Below are 23,225 nucleotides of genomic sequence, written 5' to 3'. Positions count from 1 at the left end.
TTTTTCCTGATCTGCTCATCTCCATATAGACGCTTTCTTAACATAAACGGATCTTGCTGCCATTTTGCATTTCTCCCCCCTCCTGCTTCTGGGTAGCAAAGCACAGAACTGAAAAGGTGTCCATAGAAATTATATTTAAATTGATCAAAACTGATCATTTCAAACAAGATGATCATCATTAGTGTGGTGAAAGTTAATAAAGATTGATAGTTTTAACTGTCAGATGACAGACATCATCGGAAAAGACCTTGATTATGGTTACAATTTTTGTATGATAGTTACTTGCCCTTAAATGGTTTTGCGGTGAAATAACATTCTGAGAAAAATTGTGTGTCCATTGAAAATCGGCCATGCATATTAGATAAAAGAGGACTGAACCACCCAATGGGTCAACCTTCTGATAAGTAAAGAGACCTCAAGACAAGAAGGGTTTGGTAATTGGAATTTAAGCACACTTTTCTTTTTGTTTTAACCCTTTCCCGACCTTTGACGCAGTGTATGCGTCATGATAACCTGTGCCAATCCAACTTGTAACGCAGCATATGCGTCATGGTCGGATCGCGTCCCTGCAGGCCGGGTGAAAGGGTTAACTCCAAATTCACCTGACATACAGGGACAGGGGGAGTGGTACTACAGCCCAGGGGGGAGGCTTCGCCCCCCCGTGGCTACGATCGCTCTGATTGGCTGTTGAAAGTGAAACAGACAATCAGAGCAATCTGTAATATTTCACCTATGAAAATTGGTGAAATATTACAATCCAGCCATGGTCGATGCTGCAATAGCATCGGCCATGGCTGGAGACCCCGGTCTGGCCCTCCCACCGACTGAAAGAGGCGATCTGCAGCCACCGTCAGTGTTCCGTACCCCTCCGTCCTGTCCCAAGTGCCTTCCTCTCCCCTCTGCCCCACCCCCGTCCTCCCCTTCGCCCCCCCGCTGTCCGATCGCACCCCCCCATACTTACCTAGTCCCGTGTCCCTCCTGGTGTCCTCGGTCTTCTCGCATGGGCGCCGCCATCTTGGAAAATGGCTGGCGCATGCGCAGTACGCCCGGCCGGCAGATTCGTTCCCTGTACATTTTGATCGCTGTGATAGGTTCTATCACAGTGATCAAAATAAAAAAATAGTAAATAAACCCCCCTTTATCACCCCCATAGGTAGGGACAATAATAAAATACAGAAAATATATTTATCTTTGTTTTTCCATTAGGGTTAGGGGTAGGGGTAGGGTTAGGGGTAGGGGTAGGGTTAGGGTTGCACTTAGGGTTAGGGTTGCACTTAGGGCTAGGGTTGCACTTAGGGTTGCACTTAGGGTTGCACTTAGGTATAGGGTTGCACTTAGGGTTGGGGTTGCACTTAGGGTTAGGGTTGCACTTAGCGCTAGGGTTGCACTTAGGGCTAGGGTTGCACTTAGGGCTAGGGTTAGAATTAGGGTTAGGGTTAGAATTAGGGTTGCAATTAGGGTTAGGGTTACAATCCACACAAAAACACTGGAAATCCTTGGTAAATCTGCAGGTAAAGTGCAGTGCATTTTACCTGCAGATTTTTCAAAACGGTGCGGAAAAATGCGCAAACAAATCTGTAACATGGGCACTTAGCCTTAGGGTTAGGGATGGAATTAGAGTTAGGGTTGGAATTAGGGTTAAGACTAGGGTTAGGGGTGTGTTGGGGTTAGGGTTGTGGTTAGGGTTGGGATTAGGGTTAGGGGTGTATTAGGGTTAGTGTTGGAGTTAGAATTGAGGGGTTTCCACTGTTTAGGCACATCAGGGGGTCTCCAAATGCGACATGGCTCCACGATTGATTCCAGACAATCTTGCGTTGAAAAAGTCAAATGGTGCTCTCTCCCTTCTGAGCCCCGACGTGTGCCCAAACAGTGGTTTACCTCCACATATGGGGTACCAGCGTACTCAGGAGAAACTGGTCAACAACTTTTGGCATCCAATTTCTCCTGTAACCCTTGGGAAAATAAAAAATTGTGGGCTAAAAAATTATTTTTGAGGAAAGAAAACTTATTTATTATTTTCATGGCTCTGCATTATAAACTTCTGTGAAGCACTTGGGGGTTCAAAGTGCTCACCACACATCTAGATAAGTTCCATTGGGGGGTCTAGTTTCCAAAATGGGGTCACATGTGGGGGGTTTCTACTGTTTAGGCACATCAGGGGCTCTGCAAACGCAACATGATGCCCGCAGAGCATTCCATCAAAGTCTGCATTTCAAAACGTCACTACTTCACTTCAGAGCCCCGGCATGTGCCCAAACAGTGGTTTACCCCCACATATGGGGTATCAGCGTACTCAGGAGAAACTGGACAACAACTCTTGGGGTCAAATTTCTCCTGTTACCCTTGGGAAAATAAAAAATTTTGGGCTAAAAATTATTTTTGAGGAAAGAAAACTTATTTATTATTTTCATGGCTCTGCATTATAAACTTCTGAGAAGCACTTGGGGGTTCAAAGTGCTCACCACACATCTAGATAAGTTCCTTTGGGGGTCTAGTTTCCAAAATGGGGTCACTTGGGGGTTTCTACTGTTTAGGCACATCAGGGGCTCTGCAAACGCAACGTGACACCCGCAGAGCATTCCATCAAAGTCTGCATTTCAAAACGTCACTACTTCATTTCCAAGCCCCGGCATGTGCCCAAATAGTGGTTTACCCCACATATGGGGTATCAGCGTACTCAGGAGAAACTGGACAACAACTTTCGGGGTCAAATTTCTCCTGTTACCCTTGGGAAAAAAAAATTGCGGGCTAAAAAATCATTTTTGAGAAAAGAAAAATTATTTTTTATTTTCATGACTCTGTGTTATAAACTTCTGTGAAGCACTTGGGGGTTTAAAGTGCTCACCACACATCTAGATTAGTTCCTTGTGAGGTCTAGTTTCCAAAATGGGGTCAATTGTGGGGGATCTCCAATGTTTAGACACACAGGGGCTCTCCAAACGCGACATGGTGTCCGCTAATGATTGGAGCTAATTTTCCATTCAAAAAGCCAAATGGCGTGCCTTCCCTTCCAAGCCCTGCCGTGCACCCAAACAGTAGTTTACCCCCACATATGTGGTATCAGCGTACTCAGGAGAAACTGGACAACAACATTTGGGGTCCAATTTCTCCTGTTACCCTTGGGAAAATAAAAAAGTCCAGGCTAAAAAATCATTTTTGAGGAAAGAAAAATTATTTTTATTTTCACGGCTCTGCGTTATAAACTTCTGTGAAGCACCTGGGGGTTTAAAGTACTCACTATGCATCTAGATAAGTTCCTTGGGGGGTCTAGTTTCCAAAATGGCATCACTTGTGGGGGAGCTCCAATGTTTAGGCACACAGGGGCTCTCCAAATGCAACATGGTGTCCGCTAATGATTGGAGATAATTTTTCATTCAAAAAGTCAAATAGCGCTCCTTCCCTTCCGAGCCTTACCATGTGCCCAAACAGTGGTTTACCCCTACATGTGAGGTATCGTTGTACTCAAGAGAAATTGCCCAACAAATTTTAGGGTTCATTTTATCCTGTTCCCATGTGAAAATGAAAAAATTGAGGCTAAAGAATTTTTTTTTTTTTTTAAAGTACTTTTTCATTTTTACGGATCAATTTGTGAAGCACCTGGGGGTTTAAAGTGCTCACTATGCATCTACGTAAGTTCCTTGGGGTGTCTAGTTTCTCAAATGGGGTCATTTGTGGGGGAGCTCCAATGTTTAGGCACACGGCAGCTCTCCAAACGCGACATGGTGTCCGCTAAAGATTGGAGCCAATTTTTCATTCAAAAAGTCAAATGGCGCTCCTTCCCTTCCGAGCCCTGCCGTGTGCCCAAACAGTGGTTTACCCCCACATATGAGGTATCAGCATACTCAGGACAAATTGGAAAACAACTTTCATGGTCCAGTTTCTCCTTTTACCCTTGGGAAAATAAAAAAATGTTGCTAAAAGATCATTTTTGTGACTAAAAAGTTAAATGTTCATTTTTTCCTTCCATGTTGCTTCTGCTGCTGTGAAACACCTGAAGGGTTAATAAACTTCTTGAATGTGGTTTTGAGCACCTTGAGGGGTGCAGTTTTTAGAATGGTGTCCCTTTTGGGTATTTTCAGCCATATAGAACCCTCAAAAAAAAATTTGTTTCCAAAATTGTGCTGATGTAAAGTAGACATGTGGGAAATGTTATTTATTAACTATTTTGTGTCACATAACTCTGGTTTAACAGAATAAAAATTAAAAATGTGAAAATTGAGAAATTTTCAAAATTTTCGCCAAATTTCCGTTTTTTCACAAATAAACGCAGAAATTATCGACCTAAATTTACCACTAACATGAAGCCCAATATGTCACGAAAAAACAATATCAGAATCGCTAGGATCCGTTGAAGCGTTCCTGAGTTATTACCTCATAAAGGGACACTGGTCAGAATTGCAAAAAATGGCCAGGTCATTAAGGTCAAAATAGGCTGGGTCATGAACGGGTTAAGGAGAGATAAGCTGTGGCCACACAGTAGTTTCTTATGTTAAGTTAAGTTCTTCATGGCACAAGGAATTTTTTCCCCTCTCCTCCTTCATAGAGCCGTAACATTATTATTTTTCTGTCATTGTAGCCATATAGGGGCTTGTTTATTGCAATCTAAGTTGTAGCTGTGACTGAGACAAATAATTTTTATCATATAATGTACTATAAAACTTGAAAAAAATGTGTGAATGGTGAAAAAATGCAACTCTGCCATTTCTTTTGGTGATTTGATTGTACTACCTTAATTGTGAGGTAAAAATATAAGACAAAATTACTTTTCAGGTTAGCAAGATTACAGGGAAAGTTTTTATATATTTGTGGTAAAAAAAATGGAACGTTTTCTGAGACAGGCTACTTTTTGCCATTGATGGATTTGTGCTTGGGTTTGCTTTTTGAATTCCAAGCTTTCCTTTTTTGCTATTTTATGGTACATATGCCGTATTAATAGCTTTTATACAATGTTTAAATACAAAATGAATGAATAACACCAAATCTGAAGTTTTTTTTCTTTTATCATTATATTACTTACCCTTTTGGTTAATTCAATAAATACTTTCATGGATTGTGTACACCGATGACAACCATTTATATGTTTCTGTCAGAGATTGACAATGCCATCTAGACTGCAGAAATCAAAACTTACTGGGGTTAATGCTGCTAGAGCAGTTTTTTCCAACTCCAGTCCTCAAGGCCCGCCCACATGTCATGTGTCATGATCCAGGCTGGGTTTTGTATCCTGTCTCTCTTTCCCGGTCTGGTCATGTCAGGGGTCAACTATGCTCTGCCTTATTCTGGGTTCAGGTTTGCTATTTAGCTCTGCTACATCCTGCAGGTGGTGTCAGTTATAGTTTCTGCCTACAATGTGGGTAGCTGACTCTGCATACCCTGATTTGTCCTGCTGCTTTTGCTGACTGTACCGTGTCTGTTTATTCCCCTCTTCCAGTCCCAACTCTGCGTTCCCCTTTTGTATTTGAATTCCCTGGTACTTGACTTGGCTTGGACTCTGACCAGCTGTTTTGTTTCTTGTCTTTGGCATATCTGCTCCTGACTGCTATTGACCCATTTGGCTTGCTTTTGAATCTGTGCTTGATTATTCCTTTGGTACTGCACTACAGACTAATGCCGACCCGGCTTACTGACAGCTGACACCCGACACTAAATGCCGGTTACAAACCACTCCCGACATTTTAACCCCCAAAATACTGGGATTGAACATGATTGCGTTTGTATCGGAGACCCCACAGCGTGACGCAGGGTCTAAATTGTTGCCAGAGTGAACGGATGTCATCATGACAACATCCAGTCACCAGAGCTAGGAAACATGCATGATCACCAAGTCTCTCTATCAGTGCAGAGCTGACAGCTTCTACAGCTAAAGAAAAAAAATATTGGTTCCAAAATTGTTCCGATGTAAAGTTGGCAAGTGGGAAATGTTATTTATTAACTATTTTGTGTGATATATCTCTGATTTAAGGACATGAAATTTAGAAATTTTCCAAATTTTCACCAAATTTCCATTTTTTCACAAATAAACGTAAGTTATACCGAAGAAATTTTACTGTTATCATAAAGTAAGATATGTCACAAAAAAAACCAGTCTCAGAATCATGATCTGTTGAAGTATTCAAGAGTTATAACCTCATAAAATGACAGTGGTCAAAATTGCAAAAATTGGCCTGGTCAATAACATGCAAATCACCCTCGGGGTAAAGGGGTTAATTATTAAAAATAATTTCCCTTTAAGACACTCTTTTACTGGGAAATCTTAAAGCTGTAAAATAAGACTTTGAGTTGTTAATTGTGGTGATATTATTATTTATTATTGCTTTTTTTTATTTGAAAACTGTGTAGCAACCAAGAGCTTTTTTGGCTGATCCATGTGTGGGTGGGCCAAGTCTGTGTCGTATCTCTTAGGACTCATTCATTTGACCATATTCTCTGTGCTGTCCATGAATAAAACAGACTGCGCTTGGACCTATCTTATTCAACAGGGCAGTGCAAATGTGTAATATTTTTAACTGACCAAATCTGTATATAAAAAAAAATAGCAGAGTGTATTAATTTATTTTGTAAATGGGTGCGTGAAAAAAATCTAATTCCATCAATAGACACAGTATAACAACCGATTTTTAAGGATACATTACATTTCTGTAACATAGGATACTGTAAATGGTTTTCTAAATGATTAATAATTGCTGTAAAAAAAATTGCACTTGGATATGGATTGCACAAGGAGTATAAGTTAGAAAGGCATCGTCCCATTTTTCTGGATGAAACTCTAGCAGATTTTTGTCATACATTTTGTGTGAACCTAAAGCTAGAGGGATTCTATATAGGAGACTTTATGATGTTTGTATACCGAAACAGGGCACAGAAATTTGTTTTTTTGTATTTTGATATAGCCATTTTAAGAGAGAACTCAGTGAATGCATACATATATAATAGCTCAAACAAGATATAAGTATTTTGCATATAATTAATGGACAATTATGCGAATCCTCTTTATGTGTCTACATGATATGAGAACTGCAATCTGAATTTTGTTTATTCTCAGCTCATATTTGTTATCCACAGGTTTTTTTTTTATGTAATGGTGAGCAGGAATAACAAGGAAGATAAATTTAGAAATAAAATGTATGTCTGGGGAATAAGACTTGAAAAGGGAAATTTGGGTTTTGTTAGCAAATATTATAATATTCATAATAACTATTTAAGCCTACTACAAATGCCACTCAAGAAGAAAACCATATATGTATGCTTAGCAGTCCATTCTAGTAGAAGAACTGATTTGTTTACAGCTTGTGCGCAAGTACTGGAATGTCAAACATCTACCGGCCTCTAGAAAACTCTGGCATCAGTTACTTTCTTAGCTCACTGGATATAATAATCACTTCAGCTGTAGGGAAGAAGACTTCTGAAGCTTCTCAGTCATCATAATTAAACAGAAGGGACGGAAACATTTTATTTTGATTGTTCTACTCGCTTGAAAACTTTTTCTTGCACTTCAACTACGATTTGGCATTGAACACTTAAGAACCATCAAGCATTTCTTCTGTAAGGATTATTAACCCTTGAGATCTCTTTATGGAAACGCCTTGCTCGGAAGAGGAAGAATCCTGTAAGTATTCAATGACTAAACAAGTAAACAATGGAATTAAAGGACAGATTAATAATATATGTATGCGCTTTACTGTTGGACAGAGTGTGAAAGATATTCACAGTAAATAGAAGTAACCAAGTACCGCAGAGTCCTGCACTTACTTAACTGTTGTCCCTGTAATAACAGTAAATGTAATTCTAAGTAAATATTTCTAAGGTTGATGATCACACTAGATAATGTGTTATACAGTGAGTGCTTTGTTCTCCATGCACCTGTTTGGCGAGTTGCAACTAAGTTGTGAAAGTTTTTCTATTCTGAAGTAATACATACATACGTTGATTGCTTTAAAATAGGTATACAAATAGCTTTGTGATTCTGATGGAAAGTGTATTGAGGCATAGATGCACTCTGTGTGCGGATGTAGGAGAGCTGAGTTTTTCTTATGTAGTACAGCTAGAACTACTATAATATTTTAATGCAGGAGCTCATCTATTTCTTAATGATTTTGTAATGATTTGTTGTAGTTGGCTATGGCTTTCTTCACAATCTCTATTGCATGCATATGAACAATGGTAGTAATTAATAACTCCTAATTGTACAGCATTTATTTTTCAGCATGCTTCTGCTAATTTACTTGGTAAAAGTAGATGTACCAAAGAGTAGGCTCTAACCACAGCATAGCGAAGCTTCAATCACACATGTCGCTATTATATTATGATTACACATTTAATAATTCACCTTTCCTGTATTATAATAATATGTGAAATCACAAAGGATTTTTTGAACAACACAGAAGCCCATACTGTAGATTCATGTGCTGTGCCTTTGACAGGTCAAGGGACTCCAAGGTAACTTTCGAAAAACTTGTCACTTACAGTAAGTGATACTCTATAGTAAACATCTCTGCTGCTGTAGAACCTCTTTTTTAACAATAAGTTATTCATTAGAAAAAAATTCTCCTGAATTTATATTTTTGAACGTATCAATTAAATCTATTATGTGGCATATTTATATGGCAAACATTGCAAGAGCATCTGCCATTTTATGTAGTTTGACATTTAGATTCACATGCCCAAAGAATGAAATATAGATAAGATCTGCTGATATGAACCAGCTACAAATATTTTCATAAGTTGCAAATGATTTCTCACCGGAACCAAAAGTTATAAAGTATTTCCATAGTCAATAGACTATGTACACAAGAGGGACCTCCTTATGTTCTCGATCTCTCGCTGTTGGTATTTCAGTATGCAGAAACCTTGGCTCTGCAGGAAATAAAGTATTACAGTTCTGTATATTAAAATACAGATGCCACATATGAAAAATAGGAGCAGACTGTAGCATTTCAAAGGAACACAGTGGGGTATATTATATGCTATTGCTCCACTCTACATCTGCTAGGTTTTCACACACAACTCTTTTTTTAATGAAAGTTCGCAATCTGTATCACATAGAAGTTGGATAACATTCTGCTTATTCTCTTTGTGGGCATCTTGAATTACAATTTGAAGTCATCTTCAGGGCAGAAAGCACATGACTGTGCAGCTGGCGATTAGCTGTCTGCCGCCTATTCATGGCGTCCAGAGAGGCAGCTGACAAGCACAGTTGCAGTGTGACAGAAAATATTGACAGCAATTACACATCAGCTACTTAATAATACATTTAGACTGACACAGTTCACAGCTATGGAAAACTGAATTTACATCTATGCTGAAAATCTGAACCTGTGCAGCAGATTTTATACCTATTTAGCTTGTTATTATTATTATTATTATTATTATTATTATTTATTGTTATAGCGCCATTTATTCCATGGCGCTTTACATGTGAGGAGGGGTATACATAATAAAAACAAGTACAATAATCTTAAACAATACAAGTCATAACTGGTACAGGAGGAGTGACGACCCTGCCCGCGAAGGCTCACAATCTACAAGGGATGAGTGAGAATACAGTAGGTGAGGATAGAGCTGGTCATCCAGCTGTTTGGTTGATCGATGGTTACTGCAGGTTGTAGGCTTGTCGGAAAAGGTGGGTCTTCAGGTTCTTTTTGAAGATTTCGATGATAGGCGAGAGTCTGATGTGTTGTGGTAGAGGGTTCCAGAGTAGGGGTGATATGCGAGAGAAATCTTGTATGCGATTGTGGGAAGAGGAGATAAGAGGGGAGTAGAGAAGGAGATCTTGTGAGGATCGGAGGTTGCGTGTAGGTAAGTACCGGGAGACGAGGTCACAGATGTATGGAGGAGACAGGTTGTGGATGGCTTTTTATGTCATGGTTAGGCTTTTGTACTGGAGTCTCTGGGCAATGGGGAGCCAGTGGAGGGATTGACAGAGGGGAGAGGCAGGGGAATAGCGGGAGGACAGGTGGATTAGTCGGGCAGCAGAGTTTAGAATAGATTGGAGGGGTGCGAGAGTGTTCAAGGGGAGGCCACAGAGCAGGAGGTTGCAGTAGTCAAGGCGAGAGATGATGAGGGCATGGAATAGGGTTTTTGCAGATTCTTGGTTGAGAAATGAACGGATTCGTGAAATATTTTTGAGTTGAAGTCGGCAGGAAGTGGAAAGGGCTTGGATATGTGGTTTGAAGGAGAGATCAGCGTCAAGGATTACCCCGAGGCAGCGAGCTTGTGGGACTGGGAAGAGTAGGCAGCCATTTACTGTAATGGTTAGGTTCGTTGGGGGGGTTGTGTCAGATGGGGGAAAGATGATGAATTCTGTTTTGTCCATGTTAAGTTTCAGAAATCTAGCGGAGAAGAAGGATGAAATAGTGGACAGACATTGAGGGATTCTGGTTAGTAGGGAGGTGATATCTGGTCCAGAGATGTAGATCTGTGTGTCATCAGCATAGAGGTGATACTGAAAGCCATGAGATTCTATGAGCTGTCCTAGGCCAAAGGTGTAAATGGAGAAGAGCAGGGGCCCAAGGACTGAACCTTGCGGGACTCCGACAGATAGGGGGCGAGGTGAGGAGGTGGTGTGTGAGTGGGAGACGCTGAATGTCCGGTCTGTTAGGTATGATGAGATCCAGGATAGGGCCAAGTCTGTGATGCCAAGGGATGAGAGGGTCTGTAATAATAGGCAATGGTCCACTGTGTCAAAGGCAGCTGACAGGTCGAGGAGGAGGAGGACAGAGTAGTGTCGCTTGCTCTTGGCGGTTAAGAGGTCATTGGTGACCTTAGTTAGGGCATGTTATCACATGCAGTGTAGTGTATGAAGGGTCAACATATGATTATTCCCAATATGAATAGAAATAACTAATAATTTTTATACCCTCTTATGAAAATGTGCCCTTATTATTTCATGTTATAGCATTAAAGGTAAACATCAGTACACGTGATGCTTTGTTCTCATTGCAAAGTCTTGGATTAGCAGCAAATTAATCCTTTATTAAATATCTCCAATAACTGTGGCATCACAAATATGTAGAATTGCTGTGGAGTCCATGCAGTCACTTTACTTAACTTGTTTCTTGTCCAGTATGCCTTTTGCTATCTAAATATTGTTCCAAGACACCAGTTCTAAAATTATAGGGGCATTCCTACAATTCAAAGCTATTCCCATCAGTAGGACTTGCTACAGATCCTGAGAATTGTGTTTTTACTAAAAACAAGAGGGTTCTTTGGAGCCCCATCATAAATGGATGCTCCATCCCTTGTCTGTGAAACTGCTGGAGAAAAACATGTGTAGCACTCAGAATTCTCTGATAGTCCCCTTAAACAATAAAACAGAGCAGAAGTCAAACACGTCTACCTCTAATAGATTCTAGCAAGGCTCTGTAGGTTCCAGTTCTTGTAAGCCAGAACACTCTTGGAGGGCAATTTTGGCTGAAATAGATTGTGGACGCCATGGAAAATACATGTTTCCTGCAAAAATGATGATTTAGTCTCAAATTTTTAATTTTCGAAAAGGAAAATAGGAGTATTAGGGTTGGCGGATTGCACTAAATAGATTTAATAGAGAAGTTCAAACGCAACCCGGGGTCCACCGTGTAGAGATGTTAAACTGAAGCTAGTGTGAACAATGATGGAACACACAGAGAGCGATTGCTTGCACACACACAGTTAAATGCCACTCAGTGAGCAGCACATGAAAAGAACACCTAAGCAGAAACAAAACAGATGCTCTGCTATAGAGCTGTGACACTTGCACACAGTAACAGAGCAGGTATGGTACTAAACACTGCCCTTTTTACCTCACAGAGAAATATAACCCACTAACAGGGTAATAAGCAGCCAGTGGTCACACAGTCTCCTGAGGTGCCAGAATTCTAATCGCTAAACGCCAGCCCTGAATTCATACAGACAAACTCCTGACCGGAGAACTGAAATTCTAACGGTTTTCTGCTGACCCTGATGACATGCTGGAAATGACCACACTGTTGCAAAGTCCCATACCCACATGTAAAAAGATTTATACTACCGCACCCACGTGCACCTCTGAGACCATTTTATATGTTCAGCTCATGTCCAGTTGGACAGGACCTTCCTCGTGGACCAATCCAGAACTGCCACATCACCAGAGCAGCTGACGAATGACCACAAATGAGACACAGCCACATCGCGAGGATGCTCAGTAGGGTGACTTCTGGTCTTAGCCTCCAGAGCGTCCATTTGTTGATTCCTACCGCTGGTTACCATAGACCTGGCTGAAGAGCCAGTAGTAACCAGATGAACAGCATGAGCCTGAGCAAGATGCCTTGAGCGATGTCTATGCTCAGCAGCACCTGCAGCAACTAAAGCTGAAGAGACCGCTGATGCATACAAGGCTTGGGATCTAACCTGTGCAGCGGGAGAATCCCAGTGGCTAGCAAGGAGAAAATGACTGGTACAGTTTGTTACACAATTTCTCCTGAGTACACCAATACCACTTATGTGGTGAAAATCTACTTTTAAGGAACATTGTAAAGCACAGAAGGGAAGAAGCGCCATATTGGAGTTAAGGCTTTGCTGGAATGGCTTGAGGGTGCTAAGTCACATTGGCAGAGCCCCTGAGATGTCAGAACAGCAGATTTTCCAATACGTAACCCCATTTTACAAACTACACCTCTCAATTAATTTATCTAAGCATGCAGTGATTATATTGACAGCACCAGTGTTTCATAACAATTTTTAACACTGGGCAGTGAAGAAAAACGAATTACATTTTTGCACAAATATTCGTTTTAGCCCCAGATTTTACATTTTCACACTGAGAAATGGGTAAAAATGGCATTAAAATTCTGTTGAATGTGGCACTATACTTTCTGTGCCTTTAAAGTACTGCTTAACAACACGACAAGACACTGGATGGAAGGAGCGCTATTTGACTCTTGGAGAACAAATTATCTTAGAATAGTTTGTAAACTCTGTATACAGAGCACCTACATGCTTGAAGAGCATAGTCACCCCTCAAGTCAATCCATTTTAGAAATTATAACCTATTGGGAATTTATCCACAGGTGTATATATTTTTGTTTTGTTGGTCTTTATTTTCTATGAGACTTTAAATTGTTTCTCTCTGATCGCAGATATAATGCATAGCAATGGTATAGCTGGGAGACCCAGAAGTTGTCATTTGACCTGGGATTGCCATAGCAACAATTCAGCCCTCGCAATGATGGCACGGGGGTGCCAATTGGACAGGCGAGGTAGTCCCCTCCCTCACTATGTCTTTTAAATTACTAAATCAAAAAGTAATTGTGATTAGACAGTAATTACATTAAAAGAGATAGTAGCAGATCAAATGATGATAATGCAGAAAATGAGACAATACACTAGGCATATACACGTAAGAGACACTTAGGTAGCAAAGATTTTTTCACAAAAGTATCATAGATAGCTGGTAACTAGTGACAATACACATTAGACAAAAAAAATCTATTATCTCAAAATAGTAATCTATGCTGGCCACTACATTGCACCCAAATGCAAGTAAATTGTAATGGCCACTAGATGGCACCAACAGTAAGTGAAAATTAGATGCATGTAAAGTATAGGGTCCAATGAAACAATCATATATTGCATATAATGTATAGCAGAGGTGTCAAACTGCATTCCTCGAGGGCCGCAAACAGGTCATGTTTTCAGGATTTCCTTGTATTGCACAGGTGATAATTTAATCACCTGCACAGAATGATTCCAGCACTTTGTGGAATGCTAAGGAAATCCTGAAAACATCACCTGTTTGCGGCCCTGGAGGAATGCAGTTTAACACCCCTGATGTATAGGATCATATGACACAATAATAAAGGAGATCACATAATACCAAGTGTCAATCAAGTCAGATAGTATAGATAATTTGTGAATGAGTTAGCAGTATATATAATGTGACAAGTGTTTAATCATAAAGTGCTCCGTGCCTGTGTGTGTGTCAATGGGACCGACAAGCTTTTTGCGTGGACTTCTTCAGGTGATTGACATTTCACTTGATTGACACATTATATTATGTGATCTCCTACATTATAGTGTCAAATGACCTTAGACATTATATGCAGTGTTTGATTGTGTCACTGGACCCTATACTTTACATGCATCTAATTTTTACTTACTTTTGGTGCCATCTAGTGGCAATTATAGTTTACTTACATTTGGGTGCAATCTAGTGGTCAGTATACAGTAGATCACTACTTTGAGATGATGGATTCTTTTGTCTGTGTATTGTCACTAGCTACCAGCCTTCTGTGACAATTTTGTGAAAAAACCTTTGCTATCTAAGTGTCTGTAACTATGGATGGGCGAAACCAGAACTGTAAAGTTTGAGACCTTACCGAACTGAACACAGTGCTCCGTCACACGATCCCAAACATGGGTTTCCATGGGAAATCCGTGGGAAATCCGTGTTACAGTTGGGGTCTAGTTCATCTGTAAAAAAAGCAGAAAATTAATAATAAACATTATAATTATACTGACCTGTCCAGCGACAAGTCCTCCCGTCCCGCTGTCTCCTGGCTTCATCTGCTTTCGGGGCCGCTCATTAACTGCATGCAGTATTCACTGCACTCGGCAGTCTTTGGCTTTTTCTGGCAGTGTTCGTGTGGTGACATCACTGCATGACCACTGCCGGAAGAAGCCGAAGACTGCCGAGTGCAGTAAATACTGCTTGCAGTTAATGAGCGGCCCCGAAAGCAGATGCGGCTGGGAGACCGAGGGACGGGAGGATGCGTCGCTGGACAGGTAAGTACAATTATAATGTTTATTATTAATTTTCTGCTTTTTTTACAGCCCCCCCCCGCCCCATACCAAATATGCAAAGTCTGAGTTCAGGGTTCAGACGCAAGTTCGTGTCATCTCCGGCCCCGAAATTGAACTTTGCAAAAAACTCAGGCGTACCCGCTGATCCTGAACATCGTTCACCCATCACTATCTGTAACATTTATATGCCTACTGTATTGTCTTATTTTTGTATCCCCATCATTTGACCTACTACTATTTCTTTTAAATATAATTACTGTCTTTTAGCAACTATTTTTTAGTTTTCACAATAGAATGAAATTTTTAGTGAAATGGGCCTCTATACTATTTTTGTATCAATTTGAGTTTCCTATACTCCTTTCTTTTCATGTCCTGTAATGTTATTTGAAGTTCCCCACGTTAATTTTTGGGATTTGGTCGATGTATTTGTCCATATTTCTGGTACTTTTAAATATAGTAATTGCTATATGGGTTAAACAGCCTAGGGTGGTGAGGGCACCACTCCTGGGAGTGACAGCTGGGTCTTGGCTATCACTTAAGCCAACCTCCTGGTGGCAGTCATGCGGACACTGCCCTTGGGCCCACAGAGTCTCTAGGACAAACAGGAAAATAGGATGTACTCATCCGTCCAATGTCCTGAAGGGGTTAAAGAATGATGCCTGCAATGATATTTGTAATAATCATCTATCATTGGTGGGACCATTCCCTAACCAATTGTGCCAGAGAAAAATGGTAAAAAAGTTAAGGGCATAAAACATGTGAAGGCTGAACCAATATTGAGTTTTTTGGGGGATGTCAGAAATGTTACAGTATTCCCTTCCATGTTGGAATGATATATTCAGTTTTAAGTTTAAGAGATCTACAAAAAGGAAACATTTATTTTTTTTTACTTCTTTGGCTAAAATACTGCAACAGTATAAATATATAAATAAAATTTGCAACAGATATGGCATATCCGATTTCAAATGAAAAGAACTCATAATCTTAGCTTTATTAGATCACACATTTAATTCTACGCATTTCATGTCATTTAAAATCACAATAATTCATTTTTGTGCATAATGTGTGTGGAGAAACGGGGTCAGTGGGTGCTCTCGTCCGCTGGCCCGGCGGTCTTTAGCAAGACTGCATGCATGGACCAGGGATCACACCAGTGAACACCCGCTCTATCTCCCGGTGGGCAATACACTACACAGACAACACAGGGTTAAGGTAAAACAGTGTGGCAATACTTTATTGAACCACAGCACACAATAGCAAACAGAACAATCTCAGCAATTACAAAAAGATGATGCACAGTACAGGGCCTTACCCTTACGCTGACTCGCCGAGATAATGGTAGATGTTATATCAGAGCTACCAGGGTCGCTATTCCACCTGTGATATACACACAGAGAAGGGATATCGACAAGCATAGGGAGATGACAGTGAACAGTACATAGAGTCCGTACAAGGTCAAAAGCCAGTTGACATGATGTCAGAGCTCCCAGGGTCGCTATTCCACATGTGATACACACACAGAGAAGAGGTAACGACAAGCGTAGGAAGATGACAGAGAACAGTCCATAGAGTCCGTACAAGGTCAAAAGCCAGTTGACATGATGTCAGAGCTCCCAGGGTCACTATTCCACCTGTGATACACACACAGAGAAGAAGTAAAGACAAGCGTAGGGAGATGGCCAAGAACTGTCCATAGAGTCCATACAAGGTCCAAACCCAGTTGACACGAGAGTCACCGCTTGGCTTATCTGACCATCTCTATGGAACCAGGTGACCAGCGGGTCCCAAACATGGCTTTCTCCAAACATATCCATGGTTCAGAGATGGTCACTGGATCAGATCTGTGTCCTTCCAACCGGAGCCAAAAATCCCTAGGTTGTTTCCTATAGAATCATAGATCCGTGTCCCTCGTGATGGTGCCATGATGAATTGGCTGCAGTCCTTTTTCTTATCTGTTGGGTGGTTTGCAGGATGTCTGGCTGGATGCTCTCTGTTAATTCAGTTTCCCATGATGTGATCTCTGAATCTTTTTATACTCAAGGCATGTAAGCTATTTTTAGAATTACCCAGGGTCCTTCAGTCCAACATCAGGATAAGGTAAACAATGGTGATGGGATCAAGGTAGCACTATTAGCATATCAGCTCACATCAATAAACAAAGCCTAACACACCCTATGTACAGTCACTATTACAGGCTCACACCATATGTTAGATAGTATATCAGTTGGCAAGTCTGTCTTCTTGACCCACCAGACATAAACACTTAAATTCACAAGCTAAAATGCAGATAAAAAATCAGTTCTTTTTGGTTTACAGAAACATGGTTGTCTGGGAAATAAACATACAATCTGGTTTCTTCACAATATGTTTTATGTGTTTAGGTCCCCTTATAGATGTGTTCTTCTGAAATGTTCTAATCTTTGTTTAAATTTATTATGAGCTAATATTGTTACATCATTTAATATTGAAAAAAAAAATCCAAGAGGGAGTCCTCTATATAGAAAAAAAGTAATATTATTTGATATTTTGGTGGTCAATCAGGCATATAAATGTTTACCGCTTGCATGGTGAAAATCAACCTGATCAGTTATTACTTGGCATATCTACCATTTAGCATAAGAGATGCTTTACATACAATATGAGTTAAGTAATGCAACAAAGCAATTTGTTTTATATGTACTAAGCAAAGCAATTGAAGGCAGGACAAGTAACAATGAAAGGAAATAATGATGACCTTGGTTCATTTTATTTTTATTCATCCAAGTTTTGATTGGATTTTGAATAAGGCAACCGTTTTCTTTCCCACACAATATTGTACTAGTCCTTGGAGGCTTGAATTCTGTTATCAAAGAAACTCGCTTAGAGTGGAACTTATTTTTCTGAAGGTCGTGGGTTGAAGTGAAAAGGAAAAAGAATATTCCCTTATAGGATCTTAGAAAGACTGTATCACGTTTTCATGAAAAGATTTATGCTCTGATGCCTATTAGCCTTTTGACCTTCGCAGCACATTGGCATCTAAAAGATTTTTGGTTAACCATTCATTTTCAACTTTATTTTAGAAATACTTAAAGAGCATACCTTTGTTGACTGCAGTGTTTAATAGACTTTTGTAGAAGTACCCTTCAAGCTCTAATTTCTATGGGTAAAATAAGTTTAGTTGAAAATGAAAGACAAATCAGATAACATAACATTTATTGACCTTTAGGTATAAAAAATACCCTGAAATTTTGATAGAAAGTGTTACAATACAAAAAGATATCAAAAGAAAGCTTGCTACGAGTAAGGCCTATGTGGGCCTCAAACAAATCAGAAGTGGCTATGCTTTGCTCAAATGTGTTGTATATGGTCAATTTTTAAGGACAGGTCATACAGTTTGAAAGCTTTTATCTCAGTATGAACACTGACTTCTCTTTATCAGGTTACTAATGTGCTGCATATTATTTGCTGAGAACAGTATTTATGCGGTTGGGTAAAGTTTTTTAACTATACCAGCTCCTGTTAAAGAACCTATTGACTTTTAAGGGATCAGTTAGCTTAATATCTTGATGTTGTGTGCTTTTCCTTGACTTAATCCACTACAATCCAACTTTACACTTATACACGAGGTGTAGGAGAATGTTCACAATGTGCAATTTGTTATCTCTATTGATTCAATCCATTATACGACCCCTGATAAAATGTATGGAATCATCCCTCTCTGGCAGTGGCTTATTTTAAGGGAGAACAAAAGAATAATTTTTTTAATCCACACAGAGGATAATGTTCTCCATTGTGGACAGTTGGGGGCCCCGATACATATTAAAACTCAGATGAACCTCCTGATGTTGGCAGGATCATCGACTCTCTCCTGACAAGTAATGTTAGTAGAGAGAAGGATCCAATTTGCTGAATTTCAGTGACTGATCCTTTTGATTTTTCTGGCATTTTTTTTTCTATTACATAATCTATGTTAAACATAAAAATGAGAAATCTTGCAATTTTCACACTGATTACTGGATCTTTTTTTAGACTCCTATTTCGTGTTTTAGTGAATTCACATGTACATTATCAGCAATACACTGACTCAGACCTTATCTTTTCTATTGAAGCATCTAAAGAGAATATGCAAAGGTCTTTGCATATTGAGGAGGACCATAGAAGCTTTGACTCCTCCTATTTTGATTGGTAAATCTTGTGTTATCAGCTGTATGTAGATGTATATATTGTACCTGTCAATGGAATCATTCCACTGAGGATAAGGAGTCTGCTGAAAACACTTCTTGATAGAACAGGAATTATGAGTTTAAAATAGCCCCAATAATACTGTGAAAATTGCAAGATTACTATTTTTATATTATTACAGATCAACATATACATGTACAACAAAAACCTGATTTAAGCAGTAGGTCATTCTCTGATGAGAAATGCCCTTTAATTGCAGAAAAATATGAAATTAATTAATTTTTACAATGTAATATGAAATCACCTTAATTTTTAAAATTCTTCAACAAATGCTGACACAAGACTAAAATGCAAATTAAATTGTTGTTAAAAGAGAAAAATTACAGATCATAAAGAGATACAAGTTGTCTCCTCAGCAGCTGAGAGCTATGCAGTCTCCTTATTTCCTGATGGCATGGGGGTGCCACCTGTTGTGAATTCTGCTTTTGGGCTCCCTCCGGTGGTTGTAGGTGGTAATGCAGTTTCCCCTGAGTTGCAGTCCTGGTCAGGTGTATCTGCTGATTGCAGTTCTGACTGGGGTATTTAGGCGTGCAGGATTCATTAGTCCTTGCCAGTTGTCAATTGTTGTTGGGAGGTGTTGGACCTCTGCTTGGTTCCTCCTGCCTTTCTGCCAAATCAGCAAAGATAAGTGTCTGTTTTTTTTTTTCCTGTGTCACACATGCTATGTGCTTCACAATTCAGTGCTATTCTTTGTGTTTTCTTGTCCAGCTTAGATTGTGTCAGTATTTTCTCAGTCTTGTTGGATTCTCTGGAGTGCAGATATACATTCCATGTCTTTAGTTAGATGGTGGAACTTTTAGTATTATCTGCTGTGGATATTTTTGGAAGGGTTTTAATACTGACCGCCTAGTAATCTGTCCTCTCCTTTCCTATTTAGCTAGAGTGGCCTCTTTTGCTAAATCCTGTTTTCTACCTGCGTGTGTCTATTCTTCTCCTACTCACAGTCATTATTCGTGGGGGGCTGCCTATCCTTTGGGGGTCTGCTCTGAGGCAAGGTAGCATTCCTATTTCCATCTATAGGGGTATTTAGTCCTCCGGCTGTGTCGAGGTGTCTAGGGTATGTTAGGCACACCCCACGGCTACTTCTAGTTGCGGTGTTAGTTCAGGATTTGCGGTCAGTACAGGTTCCACCAATTCCAGGCAGTAAGTTTCCTAAGGGCCGACTTTTCAACCTGTCTGTGCCTGAACATACCGCCATGCGGAGTTATGTTAAGGAGTCTTTGGAGAAAGGGCATACTCGGCCATCTTCTTCACCGTTGGGAGCAGGGTTTTTTTGCTGCTAAGAAGGATGGCTCCTTGAGACCTTGTATTGATTATCACCTCTTGAATAAGATCACGGTCAAGTTTCAATACCCTTTACCTTTGCTTTCCGATTTGTTTGCTAGGATTAAGGGGGCTAGTTGGTTTACGAAGATTGACCTTCGGGGGGCATATAATCTTGTTCGTATTAAGCAGGGTGATGAATGGAAAACTGCATTTAATATGCCCGAAGGCCATTTTGAATACCTTGTGATGCCATTCGGGCTCACTAACGCTCCATCTGTTTTTCAATCCTTCATGCATGATATCTTCCGGACTTATATTGATAAATTCTTGATTGTATATTTGGACGATATTTTGATTTTTTCCAATGATTGGAAGTCTCATGTGGAACAGGTCAGGATGGTATTTCAGATCCTTCGTGACAATGCCTTGTTTGTGAAGGGGTCTAAGTGTCTCTTTGGGGTGCAGAAGGTTTCTTTTTTGGGCTTTATTTTTTCTCCCTTATCTATGGAGATGGATCCGGTTAAGGTTCAGGCCATTCATGATTGGACTCAACCCACATCCGTGAAGAGCCTTCAGAAATTTTTGGGTTTTGCAAATTTTTATCGCCGTTTCATTGCTAACTTCTCCAGCGTGGTTAAACCCTTGACTGATTTGATGAAAAAAGGCGCTGATGTGGCGAATTGGTCCTCTGCGGCTGTCTCTGCCTTTCAGGAGCTTAAACGCCGATTTATTTCTGCTCCGGTGTTGCGCCAACCAGATGTTTCTCTTCCGTTTCAGGTTGAGATTGATGCTTCTGAGATTGGGGCAGGGGCCGTTTTGTCTCAGAGGGATTCTGTTGGTTCTTTGATGAAACCGTGTGCCTTCTTCTCCCGCAAGTTTTCGCCTGCTGAACGCAATTATGATGTCGGCAATCGGGAGTTGTTGGCTATGAAGTGGGCATTTGAGGAGTGGTGACATTGGCTTGAGGGAGCTAAGCACCGTATTGTGGTCCTGACCGATCATAGGAATTTGATTTATCTCGAGTCTGCCAAACGGCTGAGTCCTAGACAGACTCGATGGTCCTTGTTTTTTTCCCGTTTTGATTTCGTGGTTTCGTATCTTCCAGGTTCTAAGAATATTGAGGCTGATGCCCTTTCTAGGAGTTTTTTGCCTGATTCTCCGGAGGTCCTTGAACCGGTCGGCATTCTGAAAGAAGGGGTGGTCCTTTCTGCCATTTCCCCTGATTTACGGCGGGTTCTTCAGGAATTTCAGGCTGATAGACCTGACCGCTATCCTGTGGGGAAATTGTTTGTTCCTGACAGATGGACTAGTAGAGTGATTTCTGAGGTTCACTGTTCTGTGTTGGCTGGTCATCCTGGTATTTTTGGTACCAGAGATTTGGTTGGTAGGTCCTTTTGGTGGCCTTCGTTGTCACGTGATGTGCGTTCTTTTGTGCAGTCCTGTGGGACTTGTGCGCGGGCCAAGCCTTGTTGTTCCCGTGCTAGTGGGTTACTTTTGCCATTGCCGGTTCCTGAGAGGCCCTGGACGCATATTTCTATGGATTTTATTTCTGATCTTCCGGTTTCCCAGAGGATGTCGGTTATCTGGGTTGTTTGTGACCGGTTTTCTAATATGGTTCATTTGGTGCCTTTGCCTAAATTGCCTTCCTCTTCAGAGTTATTTCCATTGTTTTTTCAGCATGTGGTTCGTTTGCATGGTATTCCAGAGAATATTGTGTCCGACAGAGGTTCCCAGTTTGTTTCTAGGTTTTGGCGGGCCTTTTGTGCTAGGCTGGGCATTGATTTGTCTTTTTCTCTGCATTTCATCCTCAGACAAATGGCCAGACCGAGCGAACTAATCAGACTTTGGAGACATTTGAGATGCTTTGTGTCTGCTGATCAGGATGATTGGGTGGCCTTTTTGCCATTGGCCGAGTTTGCCCTTAATAATCGGGCTAGTTCGGCTACTTTGGTTTCGCCTTTTTTGTAATTTTGGTTTTCATCCTCGTTTTTCTTCTGGGCAGGTTGAGCCTTCTGACTGTCCTGGTGTGGATTCTGTGGTTGACAGGTTGCAGCAGATTTGGGCTCATGTGGTGGACAATTTGGTGTTGTCTCAGGAGGAGGCTCAACGTTTTGCTAACCGTCGTCGGTGTGTTGGTTCCCGGCTTCGGGTTGGGGATTTGGTTTGGTTGTCTTCCCGTCATGTTCCTATGAAGGTCTCTTCCCCTAAGTTTAAGCCTCGGTTTATTGGTCCTTATAGGATTTCTGAGATTATTAATCCGGTGTCTTTTCGATTGGCGCTTCCGGCCTCTTTTGCTATCCATAATGTCTTCCATAGATCTTTATTGCGGAAATATGTGGTGCCCGTTGTTCCCTCTGTTGATCCTCCGGCCCCTGTTTTGGTTGATGGGGAGTTGGAGTATGTGTTTGAGAAGATTTTGGATTCTCGTTTTTCGAGGCGGAGGCTTCAGTACCTTGTGAAATGGAAGGGTTATGGCCAGGAGGATAATTCTTGGGTTTTTGCTTCTGATGTCCATGCTGCTGATTTGGTTCATGCTTTTCATCTGGCTCGTCCTGATCGGCCTTGGGGCTCTGGTGAGGTTTGGTGACCCCTCCTCAAGTGGGGGTGCCATTGTGAATTCTGCTTTTGGGCTCCCTCCGGTGGTTGTAGGTGGTAATGCAGTTGCCCCTGAGTTGCAGTCCTGGTCAGGTGTATCTGCTGATTGCAGTTCTGACTGGGGTATTTAGGCGTGCAGGATTCATTAGTCCTTGCCAGTTGTCAATTGTTGTTGGGAGGTGTTGGACCTCTGCTTGGTTCCTCCTGCCTTTCTGCCAAATCAGCAAAGACAAGTATCTGTTTTTTTTTCCTGTGGCACACATGCTATGTGCTTCACAATTCAGTGCTATTCTTTGTGTTTTCTTGTCCAGCTTAGATTGTGTCAGTATTTTCTCAGTCTTGTTGGATTCTCTGGCGTGGCAGATATACATTCCATGTCTTTAGTTAGA

The 23,225-nt window shown here is 40.8% G+C and overlaps 1 protein-coding gene across 3 annotated transcripts in view; it reads left to right on the top strand.

The window, feature by feature from the left end:
• The window catches only part of DMD (dystrophin), a 3,762,639-nt gene that overhangs the window by 122,337 nt on the left and 3,617,077 nt on the right, over positions 1-23,225 (top strand). Inside the window, exon 1 of one of the 3 annotated variants that reach the window (XM_077296690.1) lies at positions 7,440-7,606. The exons of the other annotated variants lie outside the window; for them this stretch is intronic. Coding sequence (XP_077152805.1) covers positions 7,573-7,606 — 34 coding nt within the window. The 5' untranslated portion in view covers positions 7,440-7,572. Of the gene's footprint in view, positions 1-7,439; positions 7,607-23,225 lie in introns of those variants that run through there. 3 annotated transcript variants of the gene reach the window in all.

This window comes from Ranitomeya variabilis, chromosome 3 (assembly GCF_051348905.1).
Source record: "Ranitomeya variabilis isolate aRanVar5 chromosome 3, aRanVar5.hap1, whole genome shotgun sequence".
Taxonomy (NCBI): Eukaryota; Metazoa; Chordata; class Amphibia; order Anura; family Dendrobatidae; genus Ranitomeya; species Ranitomeya variabilis.
The sequence above is the reverse complement of the archived record's forward strand: the minus strand, read 5'-3'. Positions and strand labels throughout refer to the sequence as shown.